General features: G+C 63.9%; 2 protein-coding genes across 3 annotated transcripts; both read left to right on the forward strand.

The window, feature by feature from the left end:
* Positions 1-1,520: 1,520 nt before the first annotated feature.
* NOTUM (notum, palmitoleoyl-protein carboxylesterase) lies at positions 1,521-7,989 on the forward strand. The gene is made up of 11 exons (XM_045775034.2): positions 1,521-1,883; positions 2,962-3,014; positions 3,095-3,190; positions 3,630-3,690; positions 3,963-4,021; positions 4,388-4,490; positions 5,141-5,332; positions 5,457-5,557; positions 6,084-6,231; positions 7,070-7,117; positions 7,354-7,989. Exons 1-11 carry the CDS (start codon positions 1,552-1,554, stop codon positions 7,658-7,660), a joined length of 1,500 nt encoding a protein of 499 aa, XP_045630990.1. The 5' UTR covers positions 1,521-1,551; the 3' UTR covers positions 7,661-7,989.
* Positions 7,990-13,493: 5,504 nt separating this feature from the next.
* Positions 13,494-15,690, forward strand: MYADML2 (myeloid associated differentiation marker like 2). 2 transcript variants are annotated; one of them, XM_087853998.1, is made up of 2 exons: positions 13,494-14,782; positions 15,481-15,690. In XM_087853998.1, exon 1 carries the CDS (start codon positions 13,683-13,685, stop codon positions 14,604-14,606), a length of 924 nt encoding a protein of 307 aa, XP_087710124.1. In that variant the 5' UTR covers positions 13,494-13,682; the 3' UTR covers positions 14,607-14,782; positions 15,481-15,690. The 2 variants fall into 2 exon arrangements, with proteins under 2 accessions (XP_087710124.1, XP_045631005.2); XM_045775049.2 differs by having other exon boundaries at positions 13,495-14,660.
* Positions 15,691-16,235: the final 545 nt, after the last annotated feature.

Consider the following 16,235-nt stretch of genomic DNA (forward strand, 5'->3'; position numbering starts at 1 on the left):
TGGCACTTCGTGGGAGTGCAGGGTGAATAAATGCCTTTTTTTTCCTCCCCACCCACCCGCTAGAAGCCTCCTAAGCAAACACCTGCCCCCCCCCACGCCCACCGTTTTGATTTCTGAGAAAGAATCTCGTTCTGTCCTCAGTGAGGTTCACGGGGAAGGTGAGCTGCTGGGGCAGATGAACCAGGTGGGGTGGAGGTCACTGAGGGGAGACCAAGCGGGGGGGTGGGGCGGGCGCTCATCATCCCGGCCCCCGACCTTCCAGGGGCGGCTGGGGCAGGGAGAGATTCTTGGGGATCCTTGGGGTGGAGCGCTCAGCCAGGGCTCACGCAGAGAGGATCCAGGAGTCCACCCGAGGCCCACCGACCTCGGTAGGCTGCAGCGCCCCACTGCTTCCCAGAGCCGCCCAGAATCTGTCCATCCCGGCGGCGGATCGGGCGACTCCCCCGTGGCGCCGTGTCGGGGCGGCCGGTGCCTCCCGCAGGTCACCGAGGGCGCCGGGGGCCCGCGCCACACCTGTCCGCTCCTCCTGGAGGCCCCGGCGCCGCTGCTGCCGGCCCCTCAGCGCGGGGCCCTGTGTCCGCCGTCGCTTTGATCCCGGGGGCCCCGCTGGATAAAAGTCCCGGGCGGCTCCGCGCCAGCGCCAGAGGGGGAGCGCAGCCGAGCCGGCGTCCCAGCGGGCTGGCGCAGGGCGAGCGACGCCGAGGAGCTGGGGCCGCGCGGCCGGCCGCGGTGAGCGCGGGGCTCGGGCCCGTTCGGGGCGGGAGTGGGGGGTGCGGGCCGGGGTCCGGGTCGCCGGCGGGCTGCTCTGGGCCTGGGCAGCGGCGTGAGGGGGGGCCCCCGGCGGCTCAGGTGAGCGCGCCCGCCCTGCGCCCCCAGCCCGTCGGGCCCGGCCGCTGCACGGCAGGCGGAGTCCCGGCGCGGAAAAGCCCGCTCCTGCCCGCGCCAGCCCCCCGCCCGCCGCCCCTTCCAGCCTCCCGGGGGCGGGGGCGGCGGCGCCGGGCCGGCCGCGGGGAATGGAGCTGCCGGGACCGCGGGGCCGCGCTGCCCCCCACGGAGCCGGGCCGGGAGCGCCTCCGGCGGCCGCGGCGGGGTAGGCCAGGCCCCTCCGTCAGGCTTGCGGTTTGGGAAGAAAAGGCGATGCCTCCGCCAAGAAAAGAGCGAGCGCGGCCCCCTCCCCCTCCGCCGAGCCGGGCGGCGGCGGCGGCACATCTAACGCCCGGGCACCCGGGCCGCCGCGGCCCCCGCAAACTACGCCCAGGCTCGGCCCCCGCCGCTTATTGGCGCGGGCCGGAGCCAGCGCACCCAGACCCTGCGCTGCCCTCGCCGGCCGCGCGCGGAGCCCGAGCTGCCCAGGCCGACGGCGCCCGGCCCCCGGAGCCTCGACGCCGAGCCGCCCGCGCTTCCTCTGCCGGGCCCAGTGCGGGGAGCCGGGCGAGCGAGCAGGCGCGGCCGGCGCCCCGCGGCCCGGCGCCCCCGGCCCGGCGCCCCCGCCGCCGCCGCCTCAAGGCCGCCCGCTCTCCGCAGGTGGCCGCGGGCCCGAGCGGCGCGGCCATGGGCCGAGGGGTGCGCGTGCTGCTGCTGCTGGGCCTGTTGCACTGGGCCGGGGGCGGCGAAGGCAGGAAGACCTGGCGGCGCCGCGGCCAGCAGCAGCCCCCGCCGCCGCCCCCGCCTCGTGCCGAGGCCGCACCCGCGGCCGTGCAGCCGGTGGAGAGCTTCCCGCTGGACTTCACCGCCGTGGAGGGCAACATGGACAGCTTCATGGCACAGGTCAAAAGCCTGGCTCAGTCCCTGTACCCCTGCTCGGCTCAGCAGCTCAACGAGGACTTGCGGCTGCACCTCTTGCTCAACACGTCGGTGACCTGCAACGACGGCAGCCCCGCGGGGTAAGGCCTGCACCCGCCCGCCGAGACCGGAGCGCCCCTGCAGGCGGCCCCACCGGGCTCCGGCCCCCCGGTCACCAGCGGCGCTCGCGCCATCCGCCTTCGTGCCCCCTCGGACGCACGGAGTCTCTGCGCTGGTCGCCCCCGGGGGAGAGGAGCCAGCCCTGGGGAGGGCCCGGCTCAGGGACACACAGCGGGGGTGGGGTGGGGTGGGGCAGCGCTCGGAGAGCTGGTGTGCAGACAGGCCGGGCACTGACCCCTCGGTCACTGGTGCCCAGCACCTCTGCTAGCGTCCTTCGGTCTCTGGGCGGGGAGATGGCAGACCTCGAGTGGCCCTGACTCCAGCAGGAGGAGGCGACGCAGCGGGGCGGGGAGAGTCCTGATGTACCCCCACCCCCACCCCAGCTCCACTCCGACCCTGTCTGCTCCCTGCTGCTGCCTGGACTGCCTGGGATCCCAGCCAGGCAGAGGGACAGGGAAGGGGCGCAGATGGGACAGAAGGAACTGGGGTGCGGCATTCACCCCTCTCTAGCCCCGAAGCATATGAAGGAAAGATGTAAGCCTGAGGGCTGGGGAGGGGTCAGGGGCCCCCACACCCTCAGCTAGTCGACAGCCGGAGGACCAGATGTTAGGTCGGGCCCCGGTGACACCCGTGCCCTTCCACGGCCTCCTGGTGGGTCCAAGGGCCACCGCCCGACGCACACTCCTCTAGAGAGGGCGCTTTTCAGTCTCCAAGCACCACCGCGCGTCCCAGGAGATCCCGAGCCCGGCGAAGACCGCCCCCCCCTCCCGTCCGGCCTCCGGCGCCAAGGTTACAGCGGGTCCCGCGCGGGGCGGGCCGTGGGGATTTTCCACGGACCACACAGTCCCTCGCGGCCCTTCCCGCCCCACGAGCGCCACCTCCCGGGACCGGCCACAGCTGGCGGGTCCGCGCGCGCTCTGCGGGGCCTGGGCGCTGGCGCCCCCGTGCGGCCTGCGCGTGCGCCGGGCGACAGGTGGAATGACCCTTTCCTCCCCAGAGCTGGGTCCTGCAGCCCCAGCTGACCACCCGCTCCGCCCGCCCTTCCCTCCCTCCTTGCAGCTACTACCTGAAGGAATCCAAGGGCAGTCGGCGGTGGCTCCTTTTTCTGGAAGGTGCGTCCCAGGAGCCGAGGCGGCGAGGCGGGCGGAGGCCCCTGGGTGCGCGGGCCCTGACATGGTGGCTGTGCCTGCAGGTGGCTGGTACTGCTTCAACCGGGAGAACTGCGATTCCCGGTATGACACCATGCGGCGCCTCATGAGCTCCAGGGACTGGCCACGCACCCGCACAGGTCAGCAAGTCTCCAGTCTCAGACTGCCCAGGGCTCCTGCCCGGGGTAGGGCAGGCCAGTGTGGGGCTCCCAGTTCCGAGTTCTGGAAGAACTCCTGCCCTCCTCCCTTTCTAGAGCCCTGGGGAGGCCCCCACCCTGCCCACCGCCCAGTTCTCTGGCCCTCCTAAGGTCAGGGGCACCCACCTATCATCCTTCGTTCTTACTCTGCAGGTAACCTCCGGGGGTTAACCATGGCTGCTCCGTCCTCCACTCATCCCTAGGCCAAAGCAGCCAGTGGAGAGTGGGAGAGGTCCAGGGTCATATCCAAGTGACCAGCCTGGCCCACCCGCCTTGTTGTGGCCAAGTAGGATCACCCACATCCCACACCTTCCTGTAGTCCCCATTGCTGCACACCCCTTCCCACCAGACAGACCGCTGCCTCTGTCCTCCCCCATGGCAGGCACAGGGATCCTGTCCTCCCAGCCAGAGGAAAACCCCCACTGGTGGAATGCCAACATGGTGTAAGAGGGAGCAGAGGAGTGCTTCCTGGGGGTCTTCTCTGTGAGGGGGTTCTTTTCTGGGGAGTTCCATGGGGGGGTCCTCCTTGGGGAGGGCCCTTATTGGGGGGGCGGAGTCCTTCCTGGGCGGTCCTGTCCTTGGGAGGGTCTTGTCCTCAGAGTGGTCCTTCCTGGGCGGTCCTGTCCTCAGGATCCTTCCTGGGGAGGGGTCCTTCCTGAGGGCCTCAGGCAGCGGAGGCATATGGTGGCCAGCTCACCCTACCCTTGTGTCACAGCTTCATCCCCTACTGCTCCAGCGATGTCTGGAGTGGGGCTTCATCCAAGTCTGAGAAGAGTGAGTCCCTTGCCTTCCTCTCTCGATTCCCTGCCCCCAAAAGTCAAGGCAGGGAGGCCGGTCTTGTAACTCCTTCTAATGCCCTGATAGTGTGTCCCAGGGTGCCTGCCCCAAGCACCCCCTGCCGGTTGTCCACGGCTGGCTTGGTCCCTGCAGGGGTCCTCACTCCTGGATGTTTCCTGGGGAGGGGCCCCTGGTGTAGCCTCGGGCACCTGACCACCTCCCTCCAGTTGACCCCAGCCCCTGCCCCGGTCCCTGGACAAGCCTCCAGACCCCCGGTTGGAACTCCTCCTCCTCCCAGACTGGAGGCAGGAGGCCTTGCTCTATGTCCAGGCTCCCTCTTGAAGCCACCCTTCCCTCATGCAGACGAGTATGCCTTCATGGGTGCCCTCATCATCCAGGAGGTGGTCCGAGAGCTCCTGGGCAAAGGGCTGAGCGGGGCCAAGGTGCTGCTGCTGGCAGGGAGCAGGTGAGCTGGGCAGGGAGGGCATGAGTGCACAGGGGGTGTGGTGGGCGTGGGGATTGGAGGGCAAGGAGGGGCTGGGCCTGGGACTCTAGAGGGCTCCGGCCTCACCAAGCCTAGGCAGGCAGCGGGAGGTTGCAAAGGGTCAGCTCCAGAGTGCCAGAGGATGCTCCGGGCTTTGCGGCTGCTGGAAGCCAAAGAAGCCTCGGGCTGTCGTGACCCAGGCAGCCGGTGAGGGCTCAGCTGTGGACCAGAGCGCCTTCTCCAAGGGCCGGGGTCCCCGTAAGTGGGCTCACACCCGGTTGCAGCCATGCACGGGGCCCAGAGGACATCTATAGAATAGATGACAGGGCCTGAGGCCACATATTACGCCTTCATTTGGCGATAAGGAAACTGACTCAGGGAGTGAGAGAGAAGGGAAAAAGGAGTGGGAGGAAGTGGGATGGCCTGCCCCTTAGCTCGATGCCTTGGGTCAGTGCCTCTGGGACCCCAAAAGGCCTGTGGGTCTTACCCATGACATGGAGCACGTTGGCAGTTTGGAATGCATCAGGATCCCTGCCCGGCCTCGGGGCTGGGCTTGGGGCGGGGGGGGGGGGGGTCTGGGGCCATGAGTACCCGCCCCAGCCACCTGGCCTCACGTGCTGCCTTCTCTACAGCGCGGGGGGCACAGGGGTGCTGCTGAACGTGGACCGCGTGGCCGAGCAGCTGGAGGAGCTGGGCTACCCAGCCATCCAGGTGCGGGGCCTGGCGGATTCGGGCTGGTTCCTGGACAACAAGCAGTACCGCCGTACGGACTGCATCGACACGGTCACCTGTGCGCCCACGGAGGCCATACGCCGTGGCATCAGGTGCCAAACGCTGGGGTGCGGGCTGGGCTGGCCAGCTCCTGTGCTGAGCGCCTGGGGCGGGGGGGGTCGGGGGGAGCCGGTGGGGGAGGGGCCGGGGATCGCCTGACCCACAGCATGTACCCAGGTACTGGAACGGGGTGGTTCCGGAGCGCTGTCGGCACCAGTTCAAGGATGGCGAGGAGTGGAACTGCTTCTTCGGCTACAAAGTCTACCCAACACTGCGCTGTGAGGGGCCGGCTGCGGTGGGACACACTGGCAGGCGGGGGGCAGGGAGTGTTGGTCTAGGCTTCCTTCAGCCCGGAGTCTAGAGGTTGGTCCGGAGACCGCGGCCTGCCTACATGGGAGCGGGGTACCTGAGCCATCCAGGTCTGCCTTCCTGGTCTCAGCACCTAAAGTCCACTTGGTCCCAGGCAGACCCAGACAGTTGGTCACCCTGTCCACAGTGACCATTAGGAATGAGTCCCAGTGCTGCCCTTGATGGGACCTTGGCTATCCCTCCTCCGCTCCACCCTCGAAGGGACATCATCACCAAGTTTTGGTCAAAGCGGAGACCCTGGGAGCCAGGCTGGGGGGAGGATCACAAGGTTCTTCCTCAAACAAGGGTGCTGCGGTGGGCTGGTGGCCAGCACTCTGAGGGGAGAGCCCAGCTGGTCTGTGAGCCTACCGTGGAACTGGCTGGGACCTCAGAGGCCCTTAGCCTGGGGTGGGGGCCGAGTGCTGAGGCAAGGCCCAGCTGAGCTGTGCCCCCCAGGCCCAGTGTTTGTGGTGCAGTGGCTGTTCGATGAGGCCCAGCTGACTGTGGACAACGTGCACCTCACGGGGCAGCCTGTGCAGGAGGGACAGTGGCTGTATATCCAGAACCTGGGCCGCGAGCTCCGGAACACGCTCAAGGATGTGCCGTGAGTGTACTGGGGGCCCCGCCCCCGACGCGGCCCTCTAGACGTGCAGTAAGCCATTGGGCTTAAAGGGAGTGGTCTCACAGATGGCAGAACAAGAAGCAGCCATCCAGCCATCCAGACAAGGGGTGTCAGCCAGCGCTAGAAAGAAGGGAGCCAGTCTGGAAAAGGCCACGTGGCGCACGGTTCCAGCTCCGTGACGTTCGGGGGCAAAGGCAGAGCTGTGGGGCAGTAAGATCAGCTGGTACCGAGGACAGAGCTGGAAAGGGGAAGGGTGCACAGAGCACAGAGGAATCTCGGCACAGGGGGACTAGTCTGTGTGAGACCACGGTGGTGGCCACGTGTCACGATACGTTCGTGCAGACCCGCAGAACGCACAGCAGCGGGAGCGGGCCGCGACGCGCTGCACGGGCTCTGGGTGACAGCGGTGTGTCCGTGTGGGCTCATCAGTGGGACACACACACCGTCTGGTGGGATGTTGACGGGGGAGGCAGTGCACGGGCAATCTCCGTACCTCCCACTCAGTTTTGATGTGAACCTAAAACTGCTCTAGGAATAAAGTCTATGAAACAAAAAAAAGCAAATACTCACATGTCCAGGTCAGTCTCCCATCACTGCCCAGCTGGCCGTGCCTGGAAGGGGTGGACTGGGAGCAGGGTTTGGAGGCAGGAAGAGACAAGGGTTAGTGGGGAGCATGTGGGCTGGCAGGGACAAGGCCCGGTCCAGAGGAGCCGCTGGCCAGGCACAGCTACAGGAGGGAGGTGGGAGCCGGGCAGAGGATAGGTTCCAAGGGGAGGAGGCCCAGGTGGTCGCTGTAAGCCAGCTGTCTCCTCCCCAACAGGGCCAGCTTCGCGCCCGCCTGCCTCTCCCACGAGATCATCATCCGAAGGTCGGTGACCCCAGGTCCTGGATGGATCGCATCCCTGGCTCGCGCTCCAAACACCCACTGCCCCACCCCCACCCCCGCTGGCCCCTGCCTCCCGTGGCTCTGTGTAAGGGCTGTCAATGCCGCTTACACAACCAACTCTGTGGCCAGAAAGCAGCCCCAGCCCACCTCCCACGGTAGCAATGCCATTGCCTGCTTTGGCCACACCGAGTGACCCCCACCTGGATTTCTGTCTGCAGCCACTGGACGGACGTCCAGGTGAAGGGGACCTCGCTGCCCCGGGCACTGCACTGCTGGGACAGAAGCCTGCACGACAGCCACAAGGCCAGCAAAGCCCCCCTGAAGGGCTGCCCTGTCCACCTGGTGGACAGCTGCCCTTGGCCACACTGCAACCCCTCCTGCCCCACCATCCGGGACCAGTTCACCGGGCAGGAGATGAATGTGGCCCAGTTCCTCATGCACATGGGGTTTGACGTGCAGACGGTGGCACAGCAGCAGGGCCTAGAGCCCAGTAAGCTGCTGGGCATGCTGAGCAGTGGGAGCTAGAGCTCCTGCCCCGGGGGCTGGCACTGCGGGCTGGCCACCGCTGTGGGCTCCCCTGCCCCGCCTAAGACACGCAGGGCCCCGGCTGTCCCCACAGCTGTCTTCCCTGCCCCTCTACCACTGCCTTCGGGAGGCCCAGGCAGAGCCCCAGCCCTGGCCTCCTGCCCGTGCCGGGGAGCCCTCAGCGCTGGGTTCCGGCCCACCAGCCCAGCAGGCCCCTGGCCCAGCCCCAGCCTCAGCCTCTCCTGGCCTTTTGTATTATTTTATAAAGTGACTTTTTTATGACTTTAATTTTTTTAAAAAGGAAAATAAGAAATATATGATTAATGATATTGTTTTGTAACATATTTTTTTTAAATAATGAAAAAAAAAAAAAGACAACAAAAGAGCCTCACCCTGCAGACGTCTTTATTTGAATGGGTTGTTTGCCCACTTCCCAGCCCCTGACCCCCACCCCAGGGCAGCAGGGATGGGGGGGCAGCCACTGGACGCACAGATCCAGCTCATGGCCCCCAGCCCACCTTGTGTCCCGTTCCAGACCCTTCTTCCATTCATGCACTCAGCAAGCACGGGTCACGGGCATGGCCCAGGCCCCGACACAGTGGTCACAGCTGACTCTTCTCCATCTGGGGACACTCACGCAGCGCACGCTGAGCCACTAAGAGCGCCACGCCCCGCGCTGTGGGTCCTGCACCACCATCGGAAACCTCAGCCCAGAGAAAGGCTCCCAAGCCGGCCAACATTTTCTTAGAAGTTTGCGTTGTATCTGTTCTCAGGAGGCCCCCCAGGCACATGTGAGGATGCAGATTAGGGCGAAAATCCCCTCTGGCCCAGCCCCCACTCTGCTTCCCAGACACAGGCATCCGTCTTGCTGCGGGTGGCCCTGGGCGAGGGGGCGGCGTCCAAGCACACGCGTGCGCCCACACTCCGCGGGTGCACCTCTGAGTCTGCGGCCCACAGTGAGCCGCGTGTCGGCGCGATGCTCCCCGCCAGCCAGCACGGGGCTGCCCCGCCAGCAGGAGCAGGGCTTCCTGAGGGCTCCCTGCTTCGGGCACCCCCCGCGTGGCCCCTAGCGGCCCTCAGGCAGGTTTCATTAAAGCCCCAACGGACAGGTGCAGGAGCTGAGGCCTGGAGAGGCCGTGCGACAGAGGGAGGATCCTTGCCAGGTCGGCCTGGGCTCCGCACCCAGTCTCCCAGCACAGATGTCAGGAGCGGGCAGACCTGTCCACAGAACGGGGAGAATCTCAGAGACCCCACACCCTCACTCCCAGAAAGGTCAGGGACATGCCCTGGGGTCTGACCAGCTCTGCCCACACATCAGGGCCACCGTGGGCCGGAGAGGAACCTGAGCAGAACCTGAGGGTGCTGGGGCCTCCTCCCGCCCCACCTTCGGCCCCCTCGTCACCCGTGTTAGCTTCCCCAGGTGGCCCTGAGTGGCCCACCTGTGGTCTCCTCCACGGGCCACTGCTCCATGGGTCCCTGTGAGAACCCATGCAGTCCCAACGGCCAAGGGCGACAGTGAGGTCAGGGATGGGGTGGCCAAAGGCTGGAGATGAAACGATGTGTAGCCAGGGGTGACTGACTGCTGGCTTGGTGGGGGGCAGCCCCTTCCTCGGCCCCCTGGAGACCCCGGGGTGGTGCACTCCCCCTGGGAAAGGGGGTGGGGAGGGCCCCAAAGGGGAGACTTCACGGGAAGGGCCCACCGCCGTCGAGCTGGGCCGGGGACTCGGGTGCTGCTCTGTGCAGAGAAGGGCGGTGCGACAGGCCAACGTCTCGCACCATCTGCGGCCGGCCCAAGGGGGCAGCGGGCAGCTCTGTGTGCCTCAGGGGCGCCAGGTCCCCTGGGCATTACACCTGTGGCTTAGCCCTGATGGGGCTTCTTCCACCAAAGGAATAAACCCTCTCTCCACGTGTCCCCAGTGCCAGACCAGTGACAAAGCGAGCCCAGGGCACGCCAGGACAGCGGCGGCCGCCTAACCTGTGGGACTCGGCAAGGCCGCCCACGTGACGTGCGCTCTCCGCACTGAGTCCACAGCTTCTCCAGAAATGTTGCTACTTTATACTCCCCCTATCATGTGATTCCTGCAGGAGCAAAAATGCTCAGGACAGAGTTTAAAAGGAGGGGGACACCTGGGAGGGCGCAGTCTGCAAAGCATCCGACTCTTGGTTTCGGCTCAGATCATGATCCCAGGGTCCTGAGTTCGAGCCCCATCGGGCTCCACGCTGGGCATGGAGCCTGCTTAGGATTCTCTCTCTCTGTCTGCCCCTGCCCCTCCCACACCCACCCCACCCCTGCTTGCAAGCATGAGTGCACTCCCCCCCCCCGAAAAAATGCTGTTAAAAACAAAAGATCCCACTGCCTGGGCAGGACGAACGCAGGGCCATCAGAGTGGCCATGACCTCCAGGCCCCGCCCGCTGTCCTGCCTGCGCCATCGGCCCTCACACCCCAAATTCTGGCTACCTGGCCTGTGCGTCCCCTGAGCACCCAGAGCAGCCGCGGACACCTGTGCCCACACTGCCCTCCAGCTGCCTCAGTTGTCCCTGAGCTCACAGCCCCGCTGTTCCATCTTCATGGCTGCTTTCACCGACTGCCCCGAAAAGCCAAAATTCTTTCAAAATTTGTTGCTGTTTCCACACTGTGAGCAGCTAGAATCTGGGTGTTTTTCTATGGTGACCGGCTAGTGAGGGCTCGAGGACAAGCAGCCTTGCACCAAGCACTGGGGAGTCGGGGTCGGGAATCTGGAGCATGTCCCGTGTCAGGCCCCCAGGGGTCAGGCCCCCAGGGGTCCACACCACTGTCCCAGCCACGAAGCACTGGCCCAGCCTGGCCTCCATTCCCAGGGTAGGGCGGGCAAGCAGACCGTGGTAGGACCCCGAGGCTCCCCATGGGTGCTGTGGGCAGGCAGAGCTAGAGTGGCGAAGCCCGTGCCGACACGCCATGTCCCCCCCCCCCAGCCTTCCCGCTCCATGTTTACCTGATTTCCAGGCATCTCCGTGCCGACAGCTGGAGGCCCCGGGTCTGTGCGGTGTCTGCTCTTCGGGAAGGGAGGCCCCCTCCCTCCCCACACCTGCTGCAGGGCGCCTGGGGGGCTGCCTTCTCCCTGCACGTTTGTGCGGGCCATCCCCGGGCGCCCAGGGACACCCCCCAGCGCTGGCAACGCTGAGCCCTGTCTTCCCGAGATGCCCAAGGTTTCAGGAGCTGCAAGCTGGACCCTTTGATGAGGGCGTGGAGGATGGTGCCCCAGCAAGCGCGTGTGTAGTTGAGAAACACGGCTCTGTTCACTGCTAGGACGTGTTGAGCGACGCACTTTGGCTGAAGCATGGCTCATGTCCGCCTGAGATAAATGAAAATTCTCCGATTGAGACGATTTCCTTCCAGCTTGCTGTGGTGGCAAGGCAGCGGGAGCTGAAACCATCTTCCCTGCACCCCAAGCCGGAGGCCCGTGTCCCCCTCGCTCCCTTGCCCAGGGTCAGGAGCACATGCTGTGGATGCCTGGAGGCAAGAAGCAGAGAAGGTGCTGCCCAGGGACAGAGGCCCCTCCGAGTGCAGTGAGCGTCCAGGCTCCCCAGCGAGCGGGAAGAGGGCTCTCCGTGAACGGGTTGCCTTGCGAGGCCTTCCTACCCCCCTGCAGCGGCCAGACGCTATCTCAGAGGATTGAAGACTGAGAACCAACAAGAATCCCTTATTTTACAGTTATATTAACTGTTCCGGAGAAGCCGTAAACAGGCACGTCAGGTCAGATGACCGCTGCTTTTCCACTGTTAGAGGGGGTTGTGTGTGTGTGCCAAGAACACTGTCCCCAAGAGGCCCCCTCGGCTGCTGAGACCCCGGGAGGACAGCAGGAAATGGAGCCGTGGAGACGTGACCCGGGGACGTCACTCCAAGCAGACGGCCCACCTCCCACACTCTGGACTCTCCCTGTCATGATTCTCCGGATAGACCCACCGGTTTTCCCGCCAAAAGCGTTGAGCAGAATCTAACCAGCAGGAAACAGTTGGACAGAAAAACACATTGAAAGTCGGTCTATAAAGCCACTGGCCTGGACTCTTCAAAAAGACAGTGTTGCGGGGAGGGAGAGTAGAGACTATTCCAGAATAAAGGAAACTGAAAGACATGACAGACCAATGCAACACATAATCCCAATCGGAGGCAGATACAAAGTGCGGGGCGCCTGGGTGGCTCAGCTGGTTGAGCGTCTGACACTTGATCTCAACTCAGGTCTTGATCTCTGGGTCCTGAGTTCAGGCCCCTCATTGGGCTCCATGCTAGGCTTGGAGCCTACTTAAAAAAATAATAACAAAATTAATTAATTAATTAATTAATTAATTAAAAGGTATAAAATGTATTTTGGGGTAGATGGACAAAATTGAGTAACGACCATGTATCAGGTGATCATTCTTTTTTTTTTTTTAAGACTTTATGTATTTATTATTTGAGAGAGCAAGAGAGAGAGAGCACAGGCCAGGGGAGCAGGAGAGGGAGAAGCAGGCTCCCCCCCGCAGCAGGGAGTCCGACACGGGACTCGATCCCAGGACCTTGGAGATCATGACTCAAGCTGAAGGCAGACCCTTAACCGACCCAGCCACCCAGACGTCCCCAGAATTAATTATTATTATTAATTATTAATAGTGTGGGGGAGAGAGAACACGAATAGGGCAAAACATTAATAATTCTTGAATCTAGGGACACCTGGGTGGCTCAGCGGGTGAAGCGTCTGCCTTCGGCTCAGGTCACGATCCGGGGCCCCAGGATCGAGCCCCGCGTCAGGCTCCTTGCAAGGGCCTGCTTGTGTGCACTCTCACTCTCTGATAAATAAATAAAATCTTTAAAAATAATAATTATTGGGGCGCCTGGGTGGCACAGTCGTTAAGCGTCTGCCTTCAGCTCAGGGCGTGATCCCGGCGTTCCGGGATCGAGTCCCACATCGGACTCCTCCGCTGGGAGCCTGCTTCTTCCTCTCCCACTCCCCTGCTGTATTACCTCCCTTGGTGGCTGTCTCTCTGCCACATAAATAAATATAATCTTTTAAAAAAATAAAATAAAATAAAAATAATAATTATTATTATTACTGAATCTAGGTAAAGGATATCTGAGTGTTCATTGTGTTATCTTGCAACTGTTCTGTAAATTTGAAATTCTCTAAATGAAAAGTCAAGAGAAATATGCAGAAGGATATATATCGTACGCACAGCATTCCCAGCAGCCCAGCTGGGCAGCAGGATTACAGGCAGTTTTCTTTGTCTTTTCCCGTGTTGACTGGGCCTTCACATGGACAACCTTTACAGTCAGAGAATTGTTTTTCATTTTCAAAATCATTTCCTATACTGTTAATATTTCAGCCTAAAGAGGGGAGAACGGAGTTTTTTCTAGGCGTTATTATAAGTTGAGGAAAGACAAGTGAAGAGTTCCTTAAGGAACCCCCAGACGATAACTACAACTCATGCCCTGGGGTCAGTCCCAGCACCTCCAGGACATGAGGCTGAGGGAGAGCCCCAGGGACTGGGTGGTAGGGTCCGGAAACCATCCCAGCCCCCACTGCTCCCCTGGCCTCCCTGAGATCCTCCTCCCTCCTCAGCAGGGGTGGTCCTGGAGGCTTCTGAGCCCCCCTTCCCTCTGTGCTCCTCTCCCTCCCCCTCCCCTGCAGGCGGTGGAGCCAACTGACCGACAGAGGCAGGTGCTTCGGAGGTGGGGCGGTGCCAGCAGCCAAGGGGTTAACGGTCCTGGCAGGGGCTTGGCGGCAGGACGCAGGGGTCAGATGACCCTCAGGGATAGGGACAGACACACCCCGCTGCTATTCTGGGGCTCAAATCGTGACCACCTATTTATAGTGCTGGGGGGTGCTGGGCCTGCCGCACACGGCAGAGGCTGCCCTGCTGCAAAGTCAGGCGGCGTCACCGTCACCACCACACCACCGTACTGCAGGCTGCCGGCACCTGTCACAGCCACCACCGCAGAGGGGCCGCGGCCGGGCAGGGCCGCCAGGGCCGCCAGGCACCGCGTGAGGCAAGGACCAGGCCGGCCAGATGGGCAGCACCATGGAGCCCCCCGGGGGTGGGTACCTGCACCTGGGCGCTGTGACGTCCCCCGTGGGCACGGCCCGAGTACTGCAGCTGGCCTTCGGCTGCACCACCTTCAGCCTGGTGGCCCACCGGGGCGGCTTCGCGGGCGTCCAAGGCACCTTCTGCATGGCTGCGTGGGGCTTCTGCTTCGCCGTCTCTGGCCTCGTGGTGGCCTGTGAGTTCACCCGGCTGCACAGCTGCCTGCACCTGTCCTGGGGCAACTTCACGGCGGCCTTCGCCATGCTGGCCACGCTGCTGTCCGCCACGGCCGCTGTCATCTACCCCCTATACTTCACCCGGCTGGAGTGCCCCCCCGAGCCCGCGGGCTGTGCAGCCAGGGACTTCCGCCTGGCAGCCAGCGTCTTTGCCGGCCTCCTCTTCCTGGCCTACGCTGCGGAGGTGGCCCTGACCCGGGCCCGGCCAGGCCAGGTGGCCAGCTACATGGCCACGGTCTCAGGGCTCCTCAAGATCGTCCAGGCCTTCGTGGCCTGCATCATCTTTGGGGCACTCGTCTACGACAGCCGCTACGGGCGCTACGTGGCCACCCAGTGGTGTGTGGCCGTCTACAGCCTGTGCTTCCTGGCCACCGTGGCCGTGGTGGCCCTGAGTGTGACGGGCCACACGGGGGGCCTGGGCTGCCCGTTCGACCGTCTGGTTGTGGTGTACACCTTCCTGGCTGTGCTCCTCTACCTCAGTGCGGCTGTGATCTGGCCCGTCTTCTGCTTCGACCCCAAGTACGGTGAGCCCGGGCGGCCCCCCGACTGCCCTCGAGGCAGCTGCTCCTGGGACAGCCAGCTGGTGGTGGCCACCTTCACCTACGTCAACTTGCTCCTGTACGTCGCTGACCTCGCCTACTCCCAGAGGATCCGCTTCGTGCCCAGCCTGTAGCTGCCTGCTCACCAGGGCTCTCCGGGGGCTCCAGGCACCGTGAGGGTGACCCAGGTGAACCCAGACCCCCAGGGAGCAAGCTGGAGGGAGACAGCCAACAGAGCACTCCTGGATTTCTGGCCGGGCTTGGTGGGGGCAGGTGGACAGAGGGGCCGAAGTCCCTGAGCAGGACACAGGCAAGGATCCTCCTCCAGGCAGCTCCCAGCCCCCCTCTCTGTCTCTTTGTCTCTCTATCTCTCTGTGTATATCTCTTATCTCCGTCTGTATCTCTCTTTCTGTCTCTCTCCATTTCCTGGCCCTCCCTGGCTCAGTGCTACCCACTGTAACATGAGAAGCCTTTGAAACAGATGCTGTTGTGACCCACTTTATAGATGGGCACACCGAGGCTAGGGCTTGGAGGCAGCCCCATGTGCCCGTCAGTGTCTGCAGACCACATTCAGGCTGTGACCTAAGTAGAGTTGAAAAGGGGACGTTTCCCAGAGGTGTGGGAAGGTCAGCTGTCTCAGCAGGGCTCTGCTGGGGGGCTCTGTACCAGCTCAAAGAGAAGGAGCCAGGCCTGGGGACCCCACCCTGCCCACCTCCGAGTGGCTGTAAGAAGAACAGGAATCCTGGTGTGATCACACAGGACAGCTTCAGCAGGCTGGAGACAGTGCGGGGGGGGGGGGGTCCGCAGGGGGGCCGGCAGCACCACAGTGAGTGCAGAATGCAGGGGGAAGCTGAGGGAGTGCCCACCAGGCCCCCACCATCAGCCCCAACGCAGCAGCTTCTGCAGTGCCCGCCATGGGCCCCAGGGAGGCTAGTCTGGGGCAGCCCTGACCCAGGGAGAGGGCCCAGCCTGGGGCAGCCACTGGGTGACCTCCCCAATACTTCACAGGCCCATGACCTCTACTCAAGTATCTGTTCACCTGGCCGCTGACCACCAGAACCCACTGGGGCTGTCACCCTCCACGCCGCAGCCAGCTTCTCCTGCTCAAGAGCCCAGACTGGGGCACCCTGGATCGACCCGCTGGCCGCCCCCGAGTACATCAGCCCTGTGACCCGTCCCTGGGCCTTGAGCAGGAAATAAACGCCAATGTTGTTTTGCCTCCTGGCTCTGGTGAGCAGTCTCGCCCAGGGGGCAGTGGCAACGGCACCTCCTGGGCCATCCTCCCAGGGTGAGTCAGGAGAAGGGCCGAGACTGGGCCAGACAGGGAAGAGGTACCCCTGGGGCTGAGAGGCAGCCCCCCGAGGAAGAAACAGGCATCGTCCTCTTGCTCTGTGGGCAGTGGGGGTGGGGAGATGAGGCGATGCTGAGCTTGTCTCCCCCCTTCCAGAGGTGCTCAGCATCGCCAGCACCCCACACTCCTGCGGGGGATTGCCAGGGGAGGGGCCCTGGGCATAGCTATGGGGAGAGGGGCTGCGGCACCCATGGCAGCTGAGCCTAAGCAGCTTTTAGGCGTGGGTTCCGAGGGCTCCCTTGCGCTGACGCCACGCAGAGCATGACGCGATAGGGAGGGCGTACTAACAGGGGTCCTTTATCTGCAGGGGCAGGTGTTATTGGCTCAACAGCAGATCCCCAAAGGGACGAGCAGCCAGTTTGTCCTGAGGTGTCCTGACAGCCCTCACTGGCTGGGGAGAGCGGGGGACGGA

Source organism: Ursus americanus, chromosome 23, assembly GCF_024610735.1.
Source record: "Ursus americanus isolate L20-20 chromosome 23, mUrsAme1.1.p, whole genome shotgun sequence".
NCBI lineage: Eukaryota > Metazoa > Chordata > Mammalia > Carnivora > Ursidae > Ursus > Ursus americanus.